The sequence below is a fragment of the Lynx canadensis genome, chromosome A2 (genome assembly GCF_007474595.2).
Source record: "Lynx canadensis isolate LIC74 chromosome A2, mLynCan4.pri.v2, whole genome shotgun sequence".
Taxonomy (NCBI): domain Eukaryota; kingdom Metazoa; phylum Chordata; class Mammalia; order Carnivora; family Felidae; genus Lynx; species Lynx canadensis.
Genome location: NC_044304.2, coordinates 6,937,257 through 6,961,540, shown reverse-complemented (window position 1 = coordinate 6,961,540; position 24,284 = coordinate 6,937,257). Strand labels below are relative to the sequence as shown.

The 24,284-nt window shown below is 41.6% G+C and overlaps 1 protein-coding gene across 1 annotated transcript in view; it reads right to left on the bottom strand.

The window, feature by feature from the left end:
- Nucleotides 1–1,654: 1,654 nt before the first annotated feature.
- LOC115503292 (zinc finger protein 177-like) overlaps nt 1,655–24,284 on the bottom strand; it is a 32,900-nt gene continuing 10,270 nt past the window's right edge. The window contains exons 2-6 of the mRNA XM_030299428.1: nt 6,339–6,424; nt 5,581–5,707; nt 5,040–5,132; nt 4,250–4,332; nt 1,655–3,696 (exon numbers count right to left, since the gene is read on the bottom strand). Coding sequence (XP_030155288.1) covers nt 2,587–3,696; nt 4,250–4,332; nt 5,040–5,132; nt 5,581–5,707; nt 6,339–6,371 — 1,446 coding nt within the window. The 5' untranslated portion in view covers nt 6,372–6,424 and the 3' untranslated portion in view covers nt 1,655–2,586. The remainder of the gene's footprint in view (nt 3,697–4,249; nt 4,333–5,039; nt 5,133–5,580; nt 5,708–6,338; nt 6,425–24,284) is intronic.

The window sequence follows — 24,284 nt, the reverse complement described above, 5'->3', positions numbered from 1 at the left end:
GCTGAAGTCGGACACTTAACCAAACGGGCCACCCAGGTGCCCATTACTGTTTTTAAATCCGTAAGCAGTTGAAGACTAACATTATGTTTGCTAGACCTGACAGTTATTTAGTACATAAGATTTAAAGTTGCCTTTCTTGGGAAGGGAGGGATTGCTCGTAGCCACATAAAACCCCTGCCTAGTTTTTTTTTTTCCTTTTGGACTCTTTATTTTTCCCCATTTTTTTTTATTTTTAATGTTTATTTATTTTTGAGAGACAGAGTGTGTGAGTGGGGGAGGGACACCCAGAATCTGAAGCAGGCTCCAGGCTCTGAGCTGTCAGCACAGAGCCTGATGTGGGACTTGAACTCATGAACCGCAAGATCATGACCTGAGCTGAGTCGGCGCTTAACCGACTAAGCCACCCAGGTGCCCCTCCTTTTTTTTTCTTTAGGTATTTACCTATAAACTCTAGATGGTCCTGAGTGGCCCTATGCTATGAGTGGTGGTCTCCTTTTCTAGATGGTCCCTTACAACCTCAGAGGGACTGGAGTCTATCTCCAAGACAGCAACACAGGGAATTCCCAATTTTATAATAGTTTGACTTTCAAGAAGATGCTCTTACATATTGATAGGCAGTGGCACTCAAGGGAGCCCATGCACACCGACCAGGAGATTTACAAACCGGTTTGAGCTGAGAAACCTGAGGTTTCTTAGGAAACCTCATGGATAAAATCGGTAAGATCCCTCATAGTCCACCAGGTAGGCAGGGGAACACATCATGACAGAAGTGAAGCAAGAACAACAGAGACATATGTGAGGCCCACTGCTGTCTTTGGCAGAGAAGGCTGCTGAGGACCTCCTGATCTCTTTGTCCCCCACGGGGGATGTAATGGATGAGGAGACTCCCCCACCCCCCACCTTGGGGTTGCAAGGAACACCACCACATAGTATGGAGGAGAGGGAAGTTGTTTCTGGTTGTCCTTACAAGTTGGTAGGGAGAAAATGTTACCGACTAGGTCTACAGTTTGCATTTATACCAGCGAATCATAACATTTATTATTAGGGAAGACAGATGGGCCTTATAGAAGAACAAAAGGGCAATTTACCAGAAATATAGGATGACAACATTTGTATGCATCTAGTTATAGTGCCTCAAAATAAGAGAGTTAAAAAAAACAACAACCACCTTACTATCCACAGTGATAGTGATGCATTTTAACATACCTCTCTCAATAAAGGACAAAGGTTTGTAATGACACAAATTTTAAAAACACAGTTAAGATTCATCCAACAGATGCACTGACAGTCAATTATACCAAATAATTACAGAAGAGGTGGTGTTTCCAACCACACTTAAAGGATTCATAAAACTTGACTACACATGAAATGTATTAGTTAGGGGCACCTGGGTGGCTCAGTTGGTTAAGTGTCCAACTTTGGCTCAGGTCATGATCTCGTAGTTATGATCTCGTGGGTTCAAGCCCCACATTGGGCTCTGTGCTGACAGCTCATAGCCTGGAACCTGCTTCAGATGATGTGTCTCCCTCTCTCTCTTCCCCTCCCTGCTTGCACTCTGTCTCTGTCTCTCTCTCTCAAAACGAAATACACCTTAAGAAAAATTGAAATTTATTAGTTAACTGAAATCCGTTTTAACAGAATCTTCCCTCCAGAGTGGTTTAAACCAGTTAGGAATTTATTTTTTCTTGTGTTACAGGAAGTCCAGAAATAGGCAATCCAGGGTTAGTACAGACAAATAATACTGTATATATCCCTGACATCATCAGTAGCCTCTGACTGTCATCCTCTTGGTCTATCTTCTAGGAAAGAAGAAGAGATAGAATAGAGGGCAAATGGTAGAGAGAAAATTCCAGATGAGACATTCCCATTTCCATGAGCTTTTCTAGAACCCACAAGCAGTGACCTCTATTTCTCACAGGCCAGAACTATGGGCTTATGGGCAAAGTGGCAAAGAAGTTGGGAGATGAGTCCTTAAAAAACTGTCCACACTGCCAACTTGAATACAATTATATAATTTGTTACTTTAGGAAAAGAAGGGTGGGATAGATCTGGGGATAGCAACTCATTGTATCTGACACATTAGCCCACACAGAAAGTCTCCAACAATTTTCTGTTTGAATCTATGTCATACAGAATCTGTATCATGAAGACCATGCATTTTGTGTATAATGCAATTAAGTTAGAAATCTATCAAAAATAACATATGCATGGAGTCTTCACATTAAAAAATACATTTCTAAATAAACTATAGGTCCAAGACATCTTGATGAGGACTGGAAAACATTTAGTAGTAAATTACGGTGAAAACATTATCAACACTTTTGTGACGTAGATTAAGGGGACTATAGAGCACCCTATAACCTTTAATACTTAACAGTTAACATGGTGTTGCTCTTTCAGGATGAAACACTCGCTGATAAAAGACAATCACAGACCCATAACATTTGTAAGATTGGTCCCAGGAAGTCAGGAATTGTGCCTGGAGGCTTTCTACATTGGTCACAACAGGGCTGCTCTCCAGTGTGACTTCTACAATGAGGAATGAAGTGTCAAGGATCAGTAAAGGCTTTCCTGTAATTATTTCATTCATACTTTCGGCCCAGTGTGTATTCGCTTGTGCATTATAAGGTTAGTGCTGGTGCTGAATGCTTTTCCACACTGAGTACATTTATAGGGCTTCTCTCCTGTGTGAGTTCTCACATGCACCCTCAGGCAAGAGGAATTCCTAAAGGCCTTCCCACATTCTTTACACTCATAGGTTTTCTCTCCAGTGTGAGTTCTCTTGTGCACAATGAGGTAAGAGCCCGTGCTGAAGGATTTTCCACACTGACTACACTCGTAAGGTTTCTCTCCAGTGTGAGATCGTGTATGTTTCTTAAGGGATGACTGATCAATGAAGGCCTTCCCACAGTCACTGCATTCGTAGGGTTTCTCTCCGGTGTGGGTTCTCATGTGCTTCTGAAGGGATGAAGGAACAGTGAAAGCCTTGCCACATTCCTTACAGTCATAGGGTTTCTCTCCAGTGTGAGTCCTCCTGTGCACGTTAAGATGGGAGCTCTGGCTGAAGGACTTTCCGCAGTGATTACACTCATAAGGTTTCTCTCCAGTGTGAGATCTCACATGTTTTTTAAGGGAAGACTGAAAAATGAAGGCTTTCCCACAGTCACTGCATTCATAAGGCTTCTCTCCAGTGTGAGGTCTCACACATTTCTGAAGGGACAAGGGGCCAGCGAACACTTTCCCACGCTCATTACGTTCTGAGCTTTCCTCCACAGTACACAGTTTTTGGTGGGTGCTAAGCAAAGCTCTTTCTCTATAATCGCTGCATTCACAGAGCTTCTCTCCAGTAGGTATCTGGTCATATACTGGAAAGGAAGAGTGTATGCTGAGGGACAAAAGACACTGGTTACACTCGTGAGGTTTCTCTCCTGTGACAGTCCTTAAGTGTTTCCTAAGGGAGGACTCTTGATTGAAAGCTTTGCCACAATCCTTAAACTCAAAGGTCTTCTCTCCACTGTGAGTACTTACATGACTCCTAGGAACTGAGGGGTGGCCAAGGTCTTTCCCATTATCCTTATATTTGTGGCATTTCTCTCCCTTGCAATGTCTTGTACACATCAAGTGACAGTTCTTTCTGAAGAATTTTCCACAACGATCAAATTCCAAGGGTTTCTTGCTGGGTTGAGTTGGTACCTGCTGAACAAGGAGTAAGTGGAGTTGGTACCTGCTGAACAAGGAGTAAGTAAGTAAAGATTTCCTCACTTTCTTTACATTCATGGGAATTCTCTTCCAAGTGGATTTGGCCATACACAGGAAACACACGATTACGACTGACATTTTTACTATTTTTCAGTGCATGTACGTGAATTTTTTTTGCTCTATTCTTTCAAGTTGTATCAGCTCCAACCCAGGACTCCATCATCCCTAATAAAGGACATCCTAAATACGGAGTTTTGCCAATAATGAGTAAAGACTGAATTAATTATGTATTAAATACTTCACAATGGAATCATATTTAAATAAATGTTTACTTTTTGGCATTCTCTGTGAAACAGCAAATGTTGAGCCAAGTTTAGAGATTCCTCTAATTTTATGAGATTCAGGAATACTTTCCCAAGACAGCTTTATGGTGAGTGAATGCCACCTGCCTCACTGTCTCTCCTCATTTGGAAGCTAGTGCTTTAACTCCATGACATTCACAGACTTCTCCTCCTGTAAAAGACCAGGAATCATTCCTAGTGAATCTTACCGTCCTTATGTCATTGCAAGTTTTTTCTCTAGGAACATTCTGTACAGGAAATGCATCTTTTGATTTCAGTTGAATATCCAAGCCTGAAATTGAAAATTTTTATAACTATTGGGATAAAAAAATAGGGATAACAGAAGAAAGGACACAGGTGCCCCATGGATGTGTTTTCAATAACACTAAATATAGAGAGGAAATGTGAAACAGAAGATGTAACCCATGACCAGAGAAATTATTCTAGGAACGTGGCTCTTTGAGAAGATGCCATTGATAGGAATGAGCAATGGAATGGGAAGTGTTTTACTTAGAAAGGATTCTGGAGGTTTGAGACAATAGGAGAGTGTATTATCTGGAAAGCAAAGTAGGGAGAATGGCACAAAAAGTATGCAAAGAAAAGTAAAATTTACAGAGGAATTAAAACAGTATTTTTCTCAGGGCGCCTGGGTGGCTTAGTTGGTTGACTGTCTGACTCTGGTACAGGTCATGATCTCACGGTTCATGAGTTTGAGCCCCGAAGCCCCGCTTTGGATCCTCTCTCTCTCCTTCTCTCTCTGGCCCCCTCCCCTGCTTATGCTCTCTCAAAAAGAAATATTAAAAAAAAGAAGAAAAAAAACCCAGTTTTTTTTTTTCCTCTGAGACCACACGAAGATGTGAATGAGGGGAGAGATGGTCAAGGAGGGAAAGTTCAAATAACGGCCTCAGTGTTGTCAACACAAATCGACATTCCTAAAAGGACCATCCCACATCAGCTATGGTTGCTCCACACAACGACTCCCTTCTGCCTGGGACTCACCTATACAGGCACCTTGGAGCATTCCTCTCTCCTCTGTGCTCAGTGCTTCCTGCCCCACCTCAGTGATCAGACTGTGCTTGCAGAGAGGGTACCCTGCTCGTAGAGAAAGACACGTGAGGTGGGAGGACTGTGAAGGAGACAAGAAGTCTGTCCACAAAAGTGGTTCCAATACTTTGATACTAAAGGATTCTGAAGCCAGGCAAGTACCACTTCAGGAGTGACAAAGGAATCAGATCCAAACTTTTCCACAAGCTCCCCCAAACAAACACCTACACAATGCCCTGTCCACATGGAACAGACCCTTGACACCCAAACCCAAGAACAAATACACACTGCAATTACCTAAATGTTGTAATAATACTGAAAATGAAATCAATGCATTTTTACTGGAAGCCACGAGATTCCCACAAGAGCAGGGACCACTCATTTCGCGTTGACTGTGTATTGCCATTCTTTTCACAAAACCCAGAACACGGTGTGTGATGAAGGACTACCTGCTGCATGAAGAAATGGAAAAATGAAGGAAGGAGGCCAGTCTCACCCACAGAGGCCAGGTTCCTGTAGTTCTCCAGCATCACGTCTCTGTATAGGATTTTCTGAGTAGGGTCCAGAAGTGCCCACTCCTCCTGGGAGAAATCCACCGCCACTTCCTCAAAGGTCACTGAATCCTGAAACATCGCACACATTCGGGCTCAGCCAAGGCCCATTTCTAATTATGTAGCAAAAGAATGGTGGGGGAGGCTGCCAGGACCGGGAAAGGAGACCAGCGCACTGCTTGGGAAGTGCAGTTGTGCTCTGAAGGTCTCTTGTTATCGACCCCAAGGCTCGGTTCTTGGAACTCTCCTCTTTTGCTCTCCTTGCCTGGACCACCTCATCCAAACTCAAGCTTTTGGCAGCTTTTCTAACACATAGTTGACCTGATATTTCCACCCAGTAGGTTGTGAGGACCCTTCCAGTCTTAGTCAAGATCCAGTACAGACTGACCATACTGCAGGAGGAGAAAAATACTTGGAAAATGAATGAATGATTTTCCTAGTGAAATATCTCTTTTCCTTCATAAGCACCCTGCAGAATATGGAACGAATACTCAACCTGGAGGAATATCTGGAAAAAAACAAAAAATTTACAAATGTTGTAGAAATAGAAGCCTTTCCAAAATCATTCTTTCTCTCGTTCTGAGACGCCCAAAGAACTGGGAAAGCCTGAGGCCAGCCCGCTGGAAGCTGTGGGTTGTGGGCAATACACGTATCCTTTGGAAACAGCATTTTTTTCTTTGAAACAGAATAATTTCCTATATACCTGTGACCAGGTGGTCAGCAATCCTGCAGCCATTCTTCCTCTTGTGTGTCTCCCTCGTCACCAGACAGGGTTCTGAGCAAGCCGAACTAGAGAAGACAGAAGCCATGAAAGTCTAGGCTTGACAGATATTCAACGTTTATAACCTAGAAGCTTCCTCATACTAGCTTCAGAGGGACCACACACCCACACAGACAGTACAGTTCACCTTAAGATTTTATCTCCCTATCCAAGAACAACTAGGAATTAGAAATCTAATATGTTCTTTTTCTTTTTAAACTTTTTTCTGGGCCAAACTCCTAAAAATGTCTAGGGCCAATAGGCATTGCAAGGAGCAATGAGCCCCCACTAGTTCCAGAATGCCTCTAAATGTCACTTGCCCATGAAAGAAACCAAGGCTCATTTGAGAAATAGCTGAGTCCAGTGCAGAACGTGAAGTGTTCAAGGTGACTCTGGAACATCTTTTTTAATAAGTTATTTTTTTTAATGTTTATTTATTTATCTATTTGAGATAGAGAGGGAGAGACAGAGTGTGAATGGGGAAGGGGCAGAGAGAGAGAGAGAGAGACAAAGAATCTGAAGCAGGCTCCAGGCTCTGAGCTGTCAGCATGGAGCCTGATGCAGGGCTCGAACTCACAAACTGCGAGATCATGACCTGAGCTGAAGTCGGACGCTTAACCGACTGAGCCACCCAGGTGCCCCAAGTCTGGAATATCTTATAGCAGAAAGTAAGAATCCCAGCAAAGGCTAATGGGGTTGTGTCAAAAATACACAGGAGAAAACTTAAAGGAGCTCTCCTTGGCTTAAGATGGAATAATTTAGGGGCCCCCGGCTGGCTCAGTCAGAAGAGCGTGTGACTCTTGATCTCAGGGTTGTGAGTTTGAGCCCCATGCTGGGTGTACAGATGACTCAAAAAAATAAAATCTTAAAAAAGAAAAGAACAAGTTAATAAATAATGACTGCAGTCAATTGAAATCATCAAATGTAAAACAAAATCATGAGTTCATAATGATATTTAAAAAAAACCTTAATGGTCAGTATTGGAAAAGGCCAGGATATCAAGTCATAATTCTGAAAATTCATGAGAGGCAAGAATCAAGCATGTGTCTCTCTCTCCTTTATGAACAATAGTTTACGACTGCTAAGTTGTTGTGATGGGGAAGAGTTCTTCTTTATACAAGAATTGTACACACTTTATAAGCTTTGTTTATTATAAAGAAAATGCTAGAGTCAGAAAGTCACCTTTTGCAACCAATAGTAAATTAATGAATCTAAGCAATAACAATCAGTGGTTACTCAATTATTAGGGGAAAAGAGAATGGGGATGTTTACTTATAGTTTTCAATTTTGAAAATATGTTAAAACTAAAAGGAAGAAAGATCTGTGTGAATATGATAGACTTCCACAGATTCTTTGCCATTAAAATTTGTCTTCTCTCCCCCGCCCCCCCCCCCCCCCGATTTCCTCTGTGCTTCAGCAAGAATGTTATTGAGAAGAATCTATTTGAGAAGAAATATCAGATTCCATGACCCTTTTCTCCTACATACTTCAGAGTGGCCCAGGAACTTGGACATTCTCTAACATAACCGCAGTGATCAAAATCAGGAACATTTAAACATGGATTTAATATTATACACTCTCTATGCAGAATATCACTAACTGGTCCAGTAATATCCTTTATAGCAATCATTTTTTTTTGTTGTTCAGTTTTTTTAACGTTTATTCATTTTTGAGAGACAGAGACAGAGTGCAAGCAGGGGTAGGGCAGAGACAGAGAAGAAGACACAGAATCCAAAGCCGGCTTCAGGCTCTGAGCTGTCAGCACAAAGCCCAACGTGGGGCTTGAACTCACGAACCGTGAGCTCATGACCGGAGCCTAGGCCGGACGCTTAATTGATAGCCACCCAGGTGCTCCAGCAATCACCTTTTTTAAAGTGTATTTATTTACTGGGGGGAGGGGCACAGAGAGAGAGGGCGACAGAGAATCCAAAGCAGGCACACCGCAGTGGGGCTTGATCTCATGAACTGTGAGATCATGAGCTGGGCTGAAATCAAGAGTTGGCCGCTCAACTGACTGAGCCAGCTAGGTGCCCCTCCAGCAATCGCTTTTTAAATTTCCCATCCGGCATCATGCCCTCAAACCATGGTTCTTTATGCTTCTTTAATCGGGACCCATCCCTCAGCCTTTCTTCATCTTTTAAGATACAAAGAGTCCAGGTCCGATGTTTGACGGATTCCACCTCAGTTTTGGCTTTTCTGATGTTTTCTCATGATTAGATTCAGGAAGTTCAGGTTTTTTTTGTTTTTGTTTTTTGTTTTTAATTTTTGATGTTTGTTTATTTATTTATTTATTTATTTTTTTTTAAATTTTTTTTTTCAACGTTTATTTATTTTTGGGACAGAGAGAGACAGAGCATGAACGGGGGAGGGGCAGAGAGAGAGGGAGACACAGAATCGGAAGCAAGCTCCAGGCTCTGAGCCATCAGCCCAGAGCCTGACGCGGGGCTCGAACTCACGGACCGCGAGATCGTGACCTGGCTGAAGTCGGACGCTTAACTGACTGCGCCACCCAGGCGCCCCTGTTTATTTATTTTTGAGAGAGACAGAAACAGAATGCGAGTGGGTTGGGGCAGAGAGAGAGGGAGACACAGAATCTGAAACAGGCTCCAGGCTCTGAGCTGTCAGCACAGAGCCTGACGCGGGTCTCGAACTCATGAGCTGTGAGATCATGACCTGAGCTGAAGTCGGACGCTCAACCAACTGAGCCACCCAGGTGCCCCAGGAAGTTCAGTTTTGGATGAAGGACTACCTGACTGATGAGTGTCCTCCTCAGCGTGCCACCTTAGGAGGCCTTAGGTGCCAGTCTGTCTCATTATAGGTGAGAACTATGGTCAGTTGGTTAAGGTGGCATGCCACAGGTTTTTCTATGAAGTTACCATTTTCTCCTTTTGTAATTAATGAGGAGTCTTATTAACTAGGGGGATAATTGGAGACTGTATAGATAAGCTGGGAACCTTTATCAAGGAAGGATCAACCTGACACTGGAACCAAGTGATAAATCTTAACATCACAAAGATGATGTCTGGATAGCAGGTAAGTTCTGATATGATGTAAAAAGAAACAGCACCATCTATAAAGTGCTTTTGCCAAAAAAAAAAAAAAAACAACCAAAAAACAAAAACACTGACAAATCCTTTCATCTAATTAGCAGTTTACAGAAGAAAGAGTCTGAGGGGACATGTTAACATCATGAAGATATAAGATGATATCACGAAGATACAAGCAGCCAAACCTAGTCTGGGGGACAGACAGGAAGGACTTGTAACAGCTCACAGAAGCATGTGGACCTTCCATCTCGATTCCAGTAACACCAACTGCAGAAACACACTTTGAGACATTCCGAGGGAACTGAACACAGACTGGGTATTAGATGATACTGGCAAAGAGAAAAGCAGCCCCTGACATCCAGGAGCAGCCCTGGGACCATCAGCGAGGCCTGTGTGTTCTCCTATTGAACATGAACGACGTCATGAACAGCATGACAGCATGACGTCATGAACAGCATGAACAGCAACAGCAGACACGGCCACTCTGACCACGGCATACGAAGACACAACAGGGCTGTTCTGTAGTCATGTCTGAACACAGAACATTATCTAGGCCTCAGAAATGACTCAGCGTCCCCCCTTTCTGGCCAAAATGAACAACGCTGCTTCCTTATCAATTACAGCTTCACCCTGGTTTATTTTCCCTCCTTCTTGGTAAGCTTGACTAATAAATTCGATGGCAGAATTGCCCTCACTTCCTGACAACATCTAATCCGGAACCCTCCACCAAGAGCACCTGCCACGAGCTCACATCCTGGAGGTCTAACACCCTTGGACTGAGAGGTCCCCCGGTGCACAATGCTGTGCATTCTGCCTTGCTGCAAGGAGTGATAGACCCAACCTGTGCAACTACTTGTAGCCAAAGACCACTGAAAATATCAAGAAATGTTCATTTAGGGAGTGTGATAACGGTATTGTGACAATGCTAAAAACTTCTGTTAAACATTTATTTTTATTAATGGATTGCCTCCTTAGTCTCTTGATCTGTAACAGCTCTCCCTTCCTCGTTTAGCCCCAAACCGGGTTAGGTAGTTATATCCTCATGCTGTCCTTTCCTTTTACTTTATTATTATTATTTAAAATTTTTAAAGTTCATTTATTTATTTGGAGAGAGAGAGAGGCAGAAAGAAGCAGAGAGAGAGGGAATCAGCACTCCCTGCACTGTTAGCACAGAGCCTGATGCAGGGCTTGAAGTCATCAACTGTGAGGTCATGACCTAAACTGAAACCAAGAGTTGGATGCTTAACCAACTATGCCACCCAGGTGCCCCATTATTATTATTATTTCTTTAATGTTTATTTATTTTGAGAGACAGAGAGAGCGAGCAAGGGAACATGAGCAGGGGAGGGTCAGAGAGAGGAGGGAGAAAATCCCAAGCAGGATCAGTGCTGTCGGGACAGGGCCCGATGCAGGGATTGATCCCACCAACCGTGAGATCATGACCTGAGCTGAAAAGAAGAGCTGGATGCTTAACCAACTAAGCCACCCAGGCGCCCTACACGTCCTTTTCTCTTATTAGAGAGACAACTCAAATTATGGGTAAAATGATATGATGTCTGATATTTGTTCTAACAGGAAAATAAAACTCAGTAATAATATACAAAGGGAGGAACAGACATTATAAGAATGGCAAGCAGTGGTAATCACTGAAGCTGGGTGATGAGTACAGGGAGATTTTATCATAGCACTCTTGACTCCTGAGTATGTTTGAAAGTCCATAATTAAAACTTTTAAGGAAAAGAAAAAAACTTCCATGCAGAAAGGGACATTGAGGATGTGCACCTGTCTAGACCCTGGCATCAGATTCAGTAGCAAAAGCAAATCTTAGGCTTTAGTCCAAATTCACATTCTTCGTGTAGTCCAGAAAACATCAAGAATGATTTCATTTCGAGGGCGCCTGGGTGGCTCAGTCAGTTAAGTATCCGACTTCAGCTCAGGTCATGATCTCACAGTTTGTGAGTTTGAGCCCTGTGTCGGGCTCTGTGCTGACAGGGTGGAGCCTGGAGCCCAGAGCTTGCTTTGAGTTCTGTGTTTCCCTCTCTCTCTCTCTGCCCCTCTCTGCTCGTATTCTCTCTCTCTCTCTCTCAAAAATAAATAAACATTAAACAATTTTTTTAAAAAGCATAATTTCAATTCAAGAGGGTCCTAGGTGGCATTGCCACACTAATTGCAATTAGTATGAGCAAATGGACTTATCTCTGGAAAACTCAACTTCAAGCCAAGCCTCAAAAAGTTCCCTCACATAAAGTTCTAAGTAAATTGAGAAAGCCACACTTTAAAATGTTATAAATGCAAATACACAATGTACCATGAAAGAAAAGCAGCCAAAAACACAGCAGGAAGTAAAGGCAAAAAATACTACTTCAGATATTCAACTTTTTAGACAGGGAATATAAAAAACTGTTAAATTAAGAGAAACTCAGATGAATATGGAGTAAGATGCTATAAAGATGGTCAAGCAATTTAAGAAAGCTAATATAACTTCTGGAAAGGAAAAATATACTCATGAAGTCAGAAAGAAACTCAATGCAAAGTTCTAACCAGATTAGAACTTTGTTAGCACCGTTTGATGAGAAACTAGCTACAAATTTCCTAGTATTAGTAAATGACACTAACCTTTAGATTCTGAAAGCACAATAAATCCCAAGCTGGATGAATAAAAAGAAATCCACACCTAGATTCATTGTAATTTTTTTCTTCTTCGGTGTTTAATTTTTTGCCCACCATCTTAAGAGCAGCCAGGGGAAAACAAAAATCATCCAGAAAGGAAAAACAAGCGACGACCCAGTTCTGACAGCAATAATGGATGTCACACAAGAGCAGAACAGTACCCTCACTGTGCCAAGAAAAAATAACCATCAACTTAGAATCCTAAATCCAGTTAAAACATCTCTGTTAGTTTAAGAGCGAATTTATGACATGAAGCCTGAATCTAGTCAAGCTTCTAGACTAGCTACTTTTAACAGGAAATACAGGGATCAACAAGTTAAACACAAAGACACGATATCAGCCAAATACATAATGGAGAACATTTTAAGGACAAATGACTTACTATCTCCACTAAGTCAATGGAATTAAAAAGAAAATAAAAAGGAGAAAGGAGAGGGGGATGAACAAAAACCAAAGTGATATATACTTCAAAAACAATATGGGGGGAAGAGTTAAGATGGTGGAGAAGTAGGGGAATCCGGGGCTTTCCTTGTCCCTCAATCACAGTTGTATTCAGGTCAGATCAATTGGAACACCCAGGAAATCAATCTGCAGACTTGGCAGAAGGATCTCCACAGCTGGAGGGAGACAGTATGGCAGGTGTGAGGTGCATGGAAGTGAAATGGGGGAGAGGAAAAATTGGTGCGGTGGAGAGGGAGGAAACCCTTTCCCTGGAGAGACAAAATGGAGAAAGAGAGAGGGGCTAAGAGAGTGCAGGAAAACCTCTGTGGACCACAGACTGGGGAGCAAGAAGTACTGACAGTCACAGGTTTGTTTTTTTTTTTTTTGCAAACAGTGTTTGGAGCTCACATTCTGAGGTTTTGGAAGTGTGCACCTTTCTTCAGAGTGGAGCTGTGGTGCGTGCTCTTAGGGAGAGGGAGCTGGCCCCCAGAGTGCACAGCATGGGGTAGTGATTTTGGGGCACACTGGGAAAGAACATTTCCTTTCCTGGCATACTTGTAGCATACTTATCCTCAAGGACAAAAGACCCTGCAGGCGGCAGCAAAAGGCCTTTCATTGCAGGGGACAGGGGCACACCCTGAGGAAATTTAACCTTTGCTGATTTTAATTAATTATTATTTATTATTTTTAAAATGTTTATTTATTTTTGAGAGAGAGAGAGAGGGATGGAGAGAGGGAGGGAGACAGAATCCAAAGCAGGCTCCAGGCTCTGAGCTGTCAGCACAGAGCCTGATGCGGGGCTTGAACTCAGGAACGGCAAGATCATGACCTAGGCCGAAGTCAGTCACTCAACCGACTCAGCCACCCAGATGCCCCTAACCTTTGCTGATTTTAGTGGTGCTACATCATAGATTCTATGCACTGTGCAGGCAGCAGACATGGTACTATTATTCAGGGACAAAGGACGTCAGGCAGAGCATGGAGAGGTTCTACACCAGAAGAGGGGAGTGGATCCGTGTGGTGCTGGGTCCTTTAAGACTTTGAGTTCTGAATGCCAGTCACGCCAAAGAAAAAAAGCAGGAGAGCTGTGGCGCAGGGCAAGCTGACTGCCCTTGCTATTCTGTGAGGGCTGCCTAAACAGCGGAGGCTGTGAGATCCTCTGTCCAGGGATGAGATTGGGGTGGCGCCATTTACCCCCAACACCAGCAGGGTGGGACTTCGGAGGGCAGCAAAGCGGCCCCCAGTGGAGGTGGGCCCTGCTTACACCAAACTCCATCCCCCTGGGCCCGGCAACTGCTTATTTACTGGGCCAAAACTGACGCTGAGCCAACGCAGTGGGACTCTCCTACATCAGACCAGCATGGCCAGCACCCTGCATGCACCAAGTGTACTGAAAATCAAGTGCTTCAAAATGACACCTGCAGTTCTGGTGGAAATAGGACCAGGCTTACTTTTTTCCTTTTTTTTTTTTTTTAAATGTTTATTTTTGAGAGAGAGAGAGAGAGAGGCAGAGTGTGTGAGTGGGGGAGGGGCAGAGAGACACACACACAGAATTCTTTTCAATGTATGTTTGTTTGTTTGTTTGTTTATTTATTTATTTTTTGAGACAGAGAGAGACAGAGCTTGAACAGGGGAGGGTCAGAGAGAGAGAGGGAGACACAGAATCTGAAACAGGCTCCAGGCTGAGCTGTCAGCACAGAGCCTGATGCGGGGCTCGAACTCACTGAGTATGAGATCATGACCTGAGCCAAAGTCAGACGCTCAACCTACTGAGCCACCCAGGAGCCCCTGGGCTTACTTTTTTTCTTTCTTCTTTTTTTTCTTTTGGAATCAGGCTCAGGGTTTCTTGTTTGTTTGTTTCATTTCCTTTTCTTTCTTTTCTGGATCAGGCTTGAATTTTGATTTTCTTTCTCCCCTCCTCCCCTCCCCTTTTTCTTTGGAATCAGTCTTACTTGTTTTTGATTCTCTATTTGTTTTTCTTTATTCCCTTTCCTTTTCTCTTGTTGGGATCAGGCTTTCCTCCCCTCCCCCCCCCCCCCCCCCCCCCCCCCCCCGCTTATTCTAACAAAGAATCAAAGCATACCTAAGTAAAGGTCCAAACACTCCCCACTCCAAGCAAGGAGGAGCTCTGCAGAGGAAGACCAATGGGAAAGAGCACCCAAAATGCAACAACAGAGTGCACACAGCATATACCAGAAACACTTCCTGAAGTGTCAGGCCCTGGGCAGTGTATGACCCCTTTCTAATACAGCATTATTCTCAGGTGCAGGATACATAACAAGCTTTCAAAACACACAAAAGACAGAAACTTAGCAAAAATGACAAGAAGGAGGAATTTTCCCCAAAAGAAAGGTCAAAAGAAACCCCAGCAAGGGACTTGCTATCTGAACAGAAATTTAGAACAACAGTCATGGAGACAACTAGCTGGGCCTGAAAAAAGCACCAAAGACACCAGAGAATTCCTTGCTTCAAGGATCAAAGACCTACAAACTAAAGTCAGGTTGAAATAAAAAAAATGCTATAACTGAGATGCAAAACCAACTGGATACAGTCATAACAAGGACTGAAAAAGCAGAGGAGAGAATATATGATATAGGAGATAAAAATGGAAAATAATAAAGCTGAAGAGGGAAAGAAAGCTGTTAGATCGTGAAGGTAGGCTTAGGGAACTTAGTGATTCTATAAAATGAAACAATATCCATATCACAGAAGTCCCAGAACAGCAGGAAGAGGGGGTAGAAGTTTAATCTGAACAAATTATAACTGAGAACTTCCCTAATCTGGGGAAGGACACAGGCATTCAAGTCCAAGAGGCACAGAGAACTCCCCTCAAAATCAAAAACAAGTCAACACCATGACATTATCATAGTGAAACTTACAAAATACAAAGATAAAATGAGAATTCTGAAAGCAGCTAGGGACAAAAAGTCCTTAACCTAGAAGGGTAGACACATAAGGTTAGCAGAAGACTTGTCCACAGAAACTTGGAAGGCCAGAAGGGAGTGGCAGGGAATATTCAATGTGCTGATAGGAAAAATATGCAACCGAGAATCCTTTATCCAGTAAGGCTGTCATTCAGAATAGAAGGAGAGATAAATAATTTTCCCAAACAAAGGCTAAAGGAGTTTGTGACCACTAAATCAGTAAGAAATTTTAAGGGGGACTCTCTGAGTGGAAGGAAAAAAAAAAAAAAGACCAAAGCGAAAAAGCTACAAAGGACCAGAGAACATCACCAAAACCACCAACTCTGCAAGCAACACAATGGCACTAAATTCATATCTTTCAATAATCACTTTGAATGTAATGGACTAAATGCTCCAATCAAAAGACACGTGGGGGCGCCTGGGTGGCTCAGTCGGTTGGGTGTCCCGACTTCGGCTCAGGTCATGATCTCGCGGTCCGTGAGTTCGAGCCCCGCGTCGGGCTCTGTGCTGACAGCTCAGAGCCTGGAGCCCGTTTCAGATTCTGTGTCTCCCTCTCTCTCTGCCCCTCCCCCGTTCATGCTCTCTCTCTGTCTCAAAAATAAATAAATGTTAAAAAAAAAATTTTTTTCAAAAGACACGTGTATCAGAATGGATTAAAAAAAATCCATCTATTTGCTGCCTACAAGAGACTCAGTTTAGACCTAAAGACACCTGCAGATTGAAAGTGAGGGGATGGAGAACCATCTATCATGCTAATGGATGTCAAAGGAAAGCCAGAGTAGCCATACTTATATCAGACAAACTAGATTCTAAAACAAAGACTATAACAAGAGATGAAGAAGGGCATTATATCATAACTAAGGGGTCTATTCATCAAGAAGATCTAACAACTGTAAATATTTATGCCCCCAAAGTGGGAGAAACCACATATATAAATCAATTGATCACAAACATGAAGAAACTAGTTGATAATAATACAATAATAGTAGGGGACTTCAACACCCCACTTACAACAATGGACAGATCATCTAAGCAGAAAATCAACAAGGAAACTGGCTTTGGATGACACACAGGGCTGGAGAGACTTCATAGATATATTCATAACATTTCATCCTGAAACAGCAGAATACACATTCTTCTCGAGTGCACATGAAACATTCTCCAGAATAGATCACATACTGGATCACAAGCCAGTCCTAAACAGGTACAAAAAGATTGAGATCATACCATTCATATTATTAGATCACAATACTATGAACTTGAAGTCAACCACAAGAAAAAATTTTGAAAGCCCTCAAATACATGGAGGTTCAATAACATCTTACTAAAGAGTGAATGGGTTAACCAGGAAATTCAAGAATAAAAGTACATGGAAACCAATGAAAATGAAAACACGACAATCCAAACCCTTTGGAATGCAGCAGATACAATCCTAAGAAGAAAGTATATTGCAATTCAGGCCTATCTCAAAAAGTGAGAAAGGTCCCAAATACACAATCTAACCTTACACCTGAAGGAGCTAGAAAAAGAACAGCAAATAAAGCCTAAAGCCAGCAGGAGGGAAATTATAAGGATTAGAGCAGAAATAAATAATATAGAAATAGGAAAACCAGATCAACAAAACTGGTTGTTGGTTGGTTCTTTCAAAGAATTGACAAAATCGGGGTACTCAGTCAGTTAAGTGGCGGACCTCGGCTCAGGTCATGATCTCATGGTTTGTGAGTTCAAGCCCCGGGTCCGGCTCTGTGCTGACAGCTCAGAGCCTGGAGCCTGCTTCAGATTCTGTGTCTCCCTCTCTCTCTCTCTCTCTCTGCCTCTCCCCTGCTCGTACTCTCTCTCTGTCTCTCTCTCAAAAATAAATAAACATTAAAAAAAATTTAGGGGCACCTAGGTGGCTCAGCTGGTTAAATGTCCAACTTCTGCTCAGGTCATGATCTCAAATTTCATGAGTTCAAGTCCCATATTGGGCTCTGTGCTGCCAGCTCAGAGCCTGGAGCCTGCTTCGAATTCTGTGTCTCCCTCTCTCTCTCTGCCCTTCCCTCGCTCATGCTCTGTCTCTCTCTCCTTCAAAAATAAATTTAAAAATTTTTTTAATTTAAAAATTAAAAAAAAAAGAAAGAATTAACAAAATTGATAAACTCCTAGCCAGACTTCTCAAAATGAGAAAGGACCCAAATTGACAAAATCAAAAGTGAAAGAGGAGAGATCACAAACAACTCCACAGAAATACAAACAATTATAAGAGAACACTATGAAAAATTATATGCCAACAAACTGGGCAATCTGGAAGAAATGGACAAATTCCTAGAAACATACAAACTATCAAAACTGAAACAGGAAGAAATAGAAAATTTGAACAGGCCCATAACCAGAAAATAAATGAATTAGTTATCTAAAATCTCCCAACAAACAAGAGTCCTGGGCCAGATGGCTTCCCAGGGGAATTCTATCAGACATTTAAAGCAGAGTTAATACCTATTCTTAAACGGTTCCAAAAACAGAAATGGAAAGAAAGCTTCCAAATTCATTCTATGAAACCGGCATTATCTTGATTCCAAAACCAGACTTAGACCCCACTGAAAAGGAGAATTACAGGCCAATATCCCTGATGATGCTGGGTGCAAAAATTCTTGACAAGATACTAGCAAAATAAATTCAACAGTACATTAAATTAATTATCCACACCATGATCAAGTGGGGTTTATTCCTGGGCTGCAGGACTGATTCAGTATTTGCAAGTCAATCAAAGTGACACACCACATTAATAAAAGAAAGGATAAGAAACAAATGATTCTCAATAGATGCAGAAAAAGCATTTGACAAAATACAACATCCTTTCTTGATAAAAACCCTCAAGAGAGTAGGGATAGAAGGAACATACCTTAAGATCATAAAGGCAATATATGAAAGACCCACAGTTAATATCATCCTGAATGGGGAAAAACTGAGAGCTTTCCCTCTAAGGTCAGGAACATGACAGGGATATCCACTTTCACCACTGTTGTTCAATATAGTACTGGAAGTCCTAGCCTCAGCAATCAGACAACAAAAAGAAATAAAAGGCATCTAATTGGCAGCCAAGAAGTCAAACTTTCACTCTGCAGATGACATGATACTCTACATGGGAAGCTCGAAAGACTCCACCAAAAGACTGCAAGAGCTGATACATTAATTCACTAAAGTTGCAGACTATAAAATCAGTCTACAGAAATCACCTGCATTTCTATACACCAATAATAGAGCAGCAGAAAGAGAAATCAAGGAATTGATCCCATTTACAATTACATCAAAAACCGAAAGATACTTGGGAATAAACCTAACCAAAGAGGTACAAAAGCTGTATGCTGAAAACTATAGAAAGCTTATGAAAGAAACTGAAGGAGACACAAAGAAATGGAAAAAAAAAAAAAACATTCCATGCTCATGGATTAGAATAACAAATATTGTTAAAATCCCAATACTACCCAAAGCAATCTACACACTCAATGCAATCCCTATCAAAATAACACCAGGATTCTTCACAGAGCTAGAACAAACAATTCTAAAATTTGTATGGAACCACAAAAGACCCCAAATAGCCAAGTAATGATGAAAAAGAAAACCAAAGCTGGAGGCATCATAATTCTGGTCTTCAAGCTGTATTATAAAGCTATAATTATCAAGACAGTATAGTAGTAGCACAAAATGAGACACAGAGATCAAGAACAGAATAGAGAACCCAGAAATGGACCCAGAAATGTATGCCCAACTAATCTTTGACAAAGCAGGAAAGAAATATCTAATGGAAAAAAGACAGTCTCTTCAGCAAATGGTGCTGGGAAAACTGGACTGAGACATGCAGAAGAATGAAACTGGACCACGCTCTTACATCATACACAAAAATAAATTCAAAATGGATGAAAGACCTAAATATGAGACAGGAAACCATCAAAATCCTAGGGGAGAACATAGGCAGCAACCTCTTTGACTTCAGCCACAGCAACTTCTCACTAGACACGTCTCAGGAGGCAAGGGAAACAAAAGTAAAAATGAACTATTGGGATCTCATCAAGACAAAAAACTTTTGCACAGGGAAAGAAACAATCAACAAAACTAAAAGGCAACCGATGGAATAGAAGAAAATATTTGCAAATGACAAATTGGATAAAGGGTTAGTATCCAAAGTGTATAAAGAATTTAAGAAATTCAACACCCAGAAAACAAATAATCCAGTGAAGAAATGGGCAGAAGACATAAACAGACACTTTTCCAATGAAGAATCCAGATGCTACAACAGACACATGAAGAGATGTTCAACATCAGTCATCATCAGGGAAATACAAATCAAAACCACAATGAGATATCATCTCATACCTGTCAGAATGGCTAAAATTAACAACTCAAGGAGCAACAGATGTTGGAAAGGATTCGGAGAAAGTGGAATCCTTTTGCACTGTTGGTGGGAATGCAAACTGGTGCAGTCACTCTGGAGAACAGTATGGAGGTTCCTCAAAAAATTAAAAATAGAACTACCCTATTGAATTGACCCAGCAATTGCGCTACTAGGTACTTATCCAAGGGATACAGCTATGCTGTTTCGAAGGGGCACATGCACCCCAGTGTTTATACCAGCACTATCAACAATAGCGAAAGGATGGAAAGAGTCAAATGTCCATCGATGGGTGAATGGATAAAGAAGATGTGGTATGTGTATACAGTGGAGTATTACTTAGCAGTCAAAAAATTTGAAATCTTTCCATTTACAACAACATAGATGGAACTAGAGTATAATGCTAAGTGAAATCAGTCAGTCAGAGAAAGACAAATATATAATTTCCCTCATATATGGAATTTAAGAAACACAACACATGAACATAGGGGAAAGGAAGGAAAAAGAAGATAAAATGAGAGAGGGAAGCAAACCATAAGAGACTCTTAACTACAGAGCACAAACTGAGGGTTTCTGGAGGGGAGATGGTTTGGGGGATGGGCTAAATGGGTGACGGGCATTAAGGAGGGCACTTATGTAAGTGTAAGTGATGAATCTACCCCTGAAACCAATACTACACTATATGTTAAGTAACTTGAATTTAAATGAAAAAATGTGGTGGCCCTGATACCATCCTGATTTGAATAAACCGACTGTAAAAAGATATTCTGGATACAATCAGAGAACTTTGGAGTTTGTCAGATGAGAAAACAGATGCATAGTACTGATGAAAGGACATGATTTCTGAAATTTGCTTTAAAAAAATTTTTAAAAATCTCCAGAAATAAGAAAAAGCAGGTGGACAGGTTACCAGCACTGTCCAACATGATTACCTGCCCTAATACAGTAGCCACCAGTCACATACGGCTTTGAGCCCTTGAAATGAGGCTAGTGCGATTTAAGTAATTGATATTTTAACTTAAATAGCCAAAGGGGTGCCCTGCTGGGTCTGTCGGTGGAGCGTGTGACTCTTGATCTTGGGGTTGCAAGTTTGAGCCCCACATTAGGTGTAGAGATTACTCAAAAATAAAATCTCAAAAAAATTAAATAGCCACATGTGTAGAGTGTATTATACAGTCAGGTCAAGATGATCCGAGATTGGTAAAATATTGGTAATTGTCACAGCTGAGTGTTGATGACTGGAGGATGCACTATACTATTTTTGTGTGTGCTTCAAAATTCCCATATGAAAAGCTTAAAAATGTAAAAGAATCCCAATCTGGTAGTAGAGAAAAGGATACATTTTTAAGGTGCTTTGGGGTTATTACTACATTTAGACACTCCAAACTCAGGATTTATAAAAACCTCCATAGCCCCTTGTTGAGCCTTTTCTTGACACCCCCATGAATAAAACATCTGCCTGGACACAGAAGGATTTAAGAATAATTAAGAGGACTATTGTTAATATTATTTAATGGTGGTACCTAGAAGTGGAGATCTGTGGTTAAAAGAAATCTCAATACCTCCTGGTGGGCTGTGCTTCTCAGGCAGACCAGCTCCAGAAAATACCTGCCAGTAAACTGAAGGCCCTTTAAGTGCCAGGGACTCTATTACTAATATTAAGTTTACAGATCAGAACCATGTTTTTAAAATGGCAAGTTTTCTGGAGCCTGGCAGGCTCAGTCAGTGGAGCATGTGACTCAATCTTGAAGTTGTAAAGTCAAGCACCTCGGTGGGTATAGAGATTATTTAAGGTTCTAGGTTCTAGGTTCTTTTCTTCACTACATAATGAGCATAGCGAGACACGGTACTGTTAGGTGAACTATGAGGATGCTTACACACATTTACTGATCACTGATTCTTGGCTTTGTTCTGTGGACAAAGAATATTTTGTGACAGAAGTAAAATGCCCTAGCCCTCATGAGCTCCCCGCCAACACACAGCTTTGGCCAATAACTCTATCCTGACCATCTGCTTATGCACTGCACTGGAAACCCAGGACCTCTCATTTCTAGAGGTCGTGACAAAGGTGCACCTGCAGATGCAGAGGTCAGGCTGTTTATTCATAAAAATACAGCTAGATAAGAGTTCACTAATGAAATCGGATTCCTTGATTTAACTTTTTCTGAGGAGGGGCAGGGAGGAAGGAAATTCCAGAGAACCAAATGGTCCAGAAATTCAGAGAGTGGAATGTCTCTTCTCACTGCCTGCTCTGCTCCCTTCTGCTACAGTGAACAATCCTGCACCCTCACCTCAATGTTCTTCTACTCAAAAGACTACCAAGGGCTGACCCCACCTCCCATGGATGCAAACATTTGGGGCAGGGGAGTGGGTGTGGGGTGTTGCACTGATTTTTATGTCAAAGGTAAGTGGAGGGAACCCACACAAGATGCCTTCAAAGTGCCAAGCAGAACCTGGGGACATGAATGGGGTTGGCATAAAACTACTGCACCAGATGTGAATTTCCCATTTGTATGAATCTCATTTGAGAACTAATGACATAGGCTTCTCTTACTGGGAACCTTATGGGCTTTGACAGTCCAGTTAGGTTTGGGGTAAGCAGTGTAGAAATGCTGGAGATTTCCTCACAAGCATTTGTAAAAGTCATGTTAGAATAACTACATTTATACCAACCCACCATAGGCTCCTATAAATCCAGGAACACTTTGCCAGGCTCCTATAAATCCAGGAACACTTTGCCATGCATTTGCCTAGAATCTTTGATCTCAAAAAAAAAAAAAAAAAAAAAAAAAAACCCCAAACTGAAAACAAGCCTTCAATCTCAATGGGTAACTCTTCTTTGATTAGAAACCTCTGTATTTCCAATTTGTGCATTATTACTGACCAAATTTTCAGATCAAAAAAAAAAAATTTCTACTTTAGAATTTTCTTAAAAAAATTTTTTTTTCAACGTTTATTTATTTTTGAGAGAGACAGAATGCGAGTGGGTTAGAGGCAGAGAGAGAGGGAGACACAGAATCTGAAGCAGACTCCAGGCTCTGAGCTGTCAGCACAGAGCCTGACATGGGGCTCGAACTCACGAGTTGTGAGATCATGTCCTGAACTGAAGTCGGACGCTCAACTGAGCCACCCAGGTGCCCCAGAATTTTTGTTTAAAAAACAAAAATACCTCAGTGGCTCAGTCAGTTAAGCATCCAACTTTGGCTCAGGTCATGATCTTGCGGTTCCTGGGTTCGAGCCCTGCATTGGGCTCTCTGCTGTCAGTGCTGCCCCTCCCCTGCTCACTCTCTCTCAAATAAACAAACATTAAAAAAAAAAAAAAAAGTCCCTCTCACCACTAATACCAAGATCATTGTACCACATATGGGGTAAGAACGGAGACGTATTTCAATACAAATTTCCAAAAACTAAACCTGAGGGATTTCAGGATTCCAAAACTAAAACTTCTGGCTTCATTAAATGCTCATGTATATTTTTTTTTATTAAAAAAAAATTTTTTTTAATGCTTATTTATTTTTGAGACAGAGAGAGACAGAGCATGAACGGGGGAGGGTCAGAGAGAGGGAGACACAGAATCCGAAACAGGCTCCAGGCTCCGAGCTGTCAGCACAGAGCCCGATGCGGGGCTCGAACTCACGGACTGCGAGATCGTGACCTGAGCCGAAGTCGGCCACTCAACCGACTGAGCCACCCAGACGCCCCTCTCATGTATACTTTAAAATTATCTACCTTCCCTTGTCAAATGCTAAGTTTTTTTTTATAATAGACAGATATACTCTTGATGACAGTAACAAATTTTTCATTTTCTTGAGATTCCTGAAAATCAACACATATAACCTGAAATTAAATCATTTGTACTGTTACTAGTGCCAAAACAAAGGAGAAAATATACATCCCTTTTATTTCTCCTGGAGTTTTTGTGGCTCTAAATCTGAACAACTACTAAGAAGCAAAAAGGTCAGTCTTGTTCTGATATGATTTTACTCTGACTTAATAGGTCTCTGCGACCAACCACTGGGGGGAGTTTTCAGGTTTATCTTGGGATCTAGTGAGTAAGTGGCTTAATAATAATAATAATAATAATGTCCTTATTTAATAATAATAAAATCATGTCCTTAATTATTGTCATACTCATATTCTGAAATATTTGATGTCTAACAAGACTGTATAGGGACGTGTGGGTGGCTCAGTTGGTTGAGGGTCCGACTCTTGGTTTAGGCTCAGGTCATGATCTCACAGTTTCATAGAGATGGAGACCCACATCGGGCTCTGTGCTGACAGAGGGGAGCTTGCTTGGGATTCTCTCCTCCTTGCTCTCTGCCTCTCCCCCACTCACATTGTCTCTCTCTCTCAAAATAAATAAACTTAGAAAAACAACAAAAAGACTGTACATGATGTGAAATCAAATGGATGAAATTTGCTGTGTAATTTCCACAAT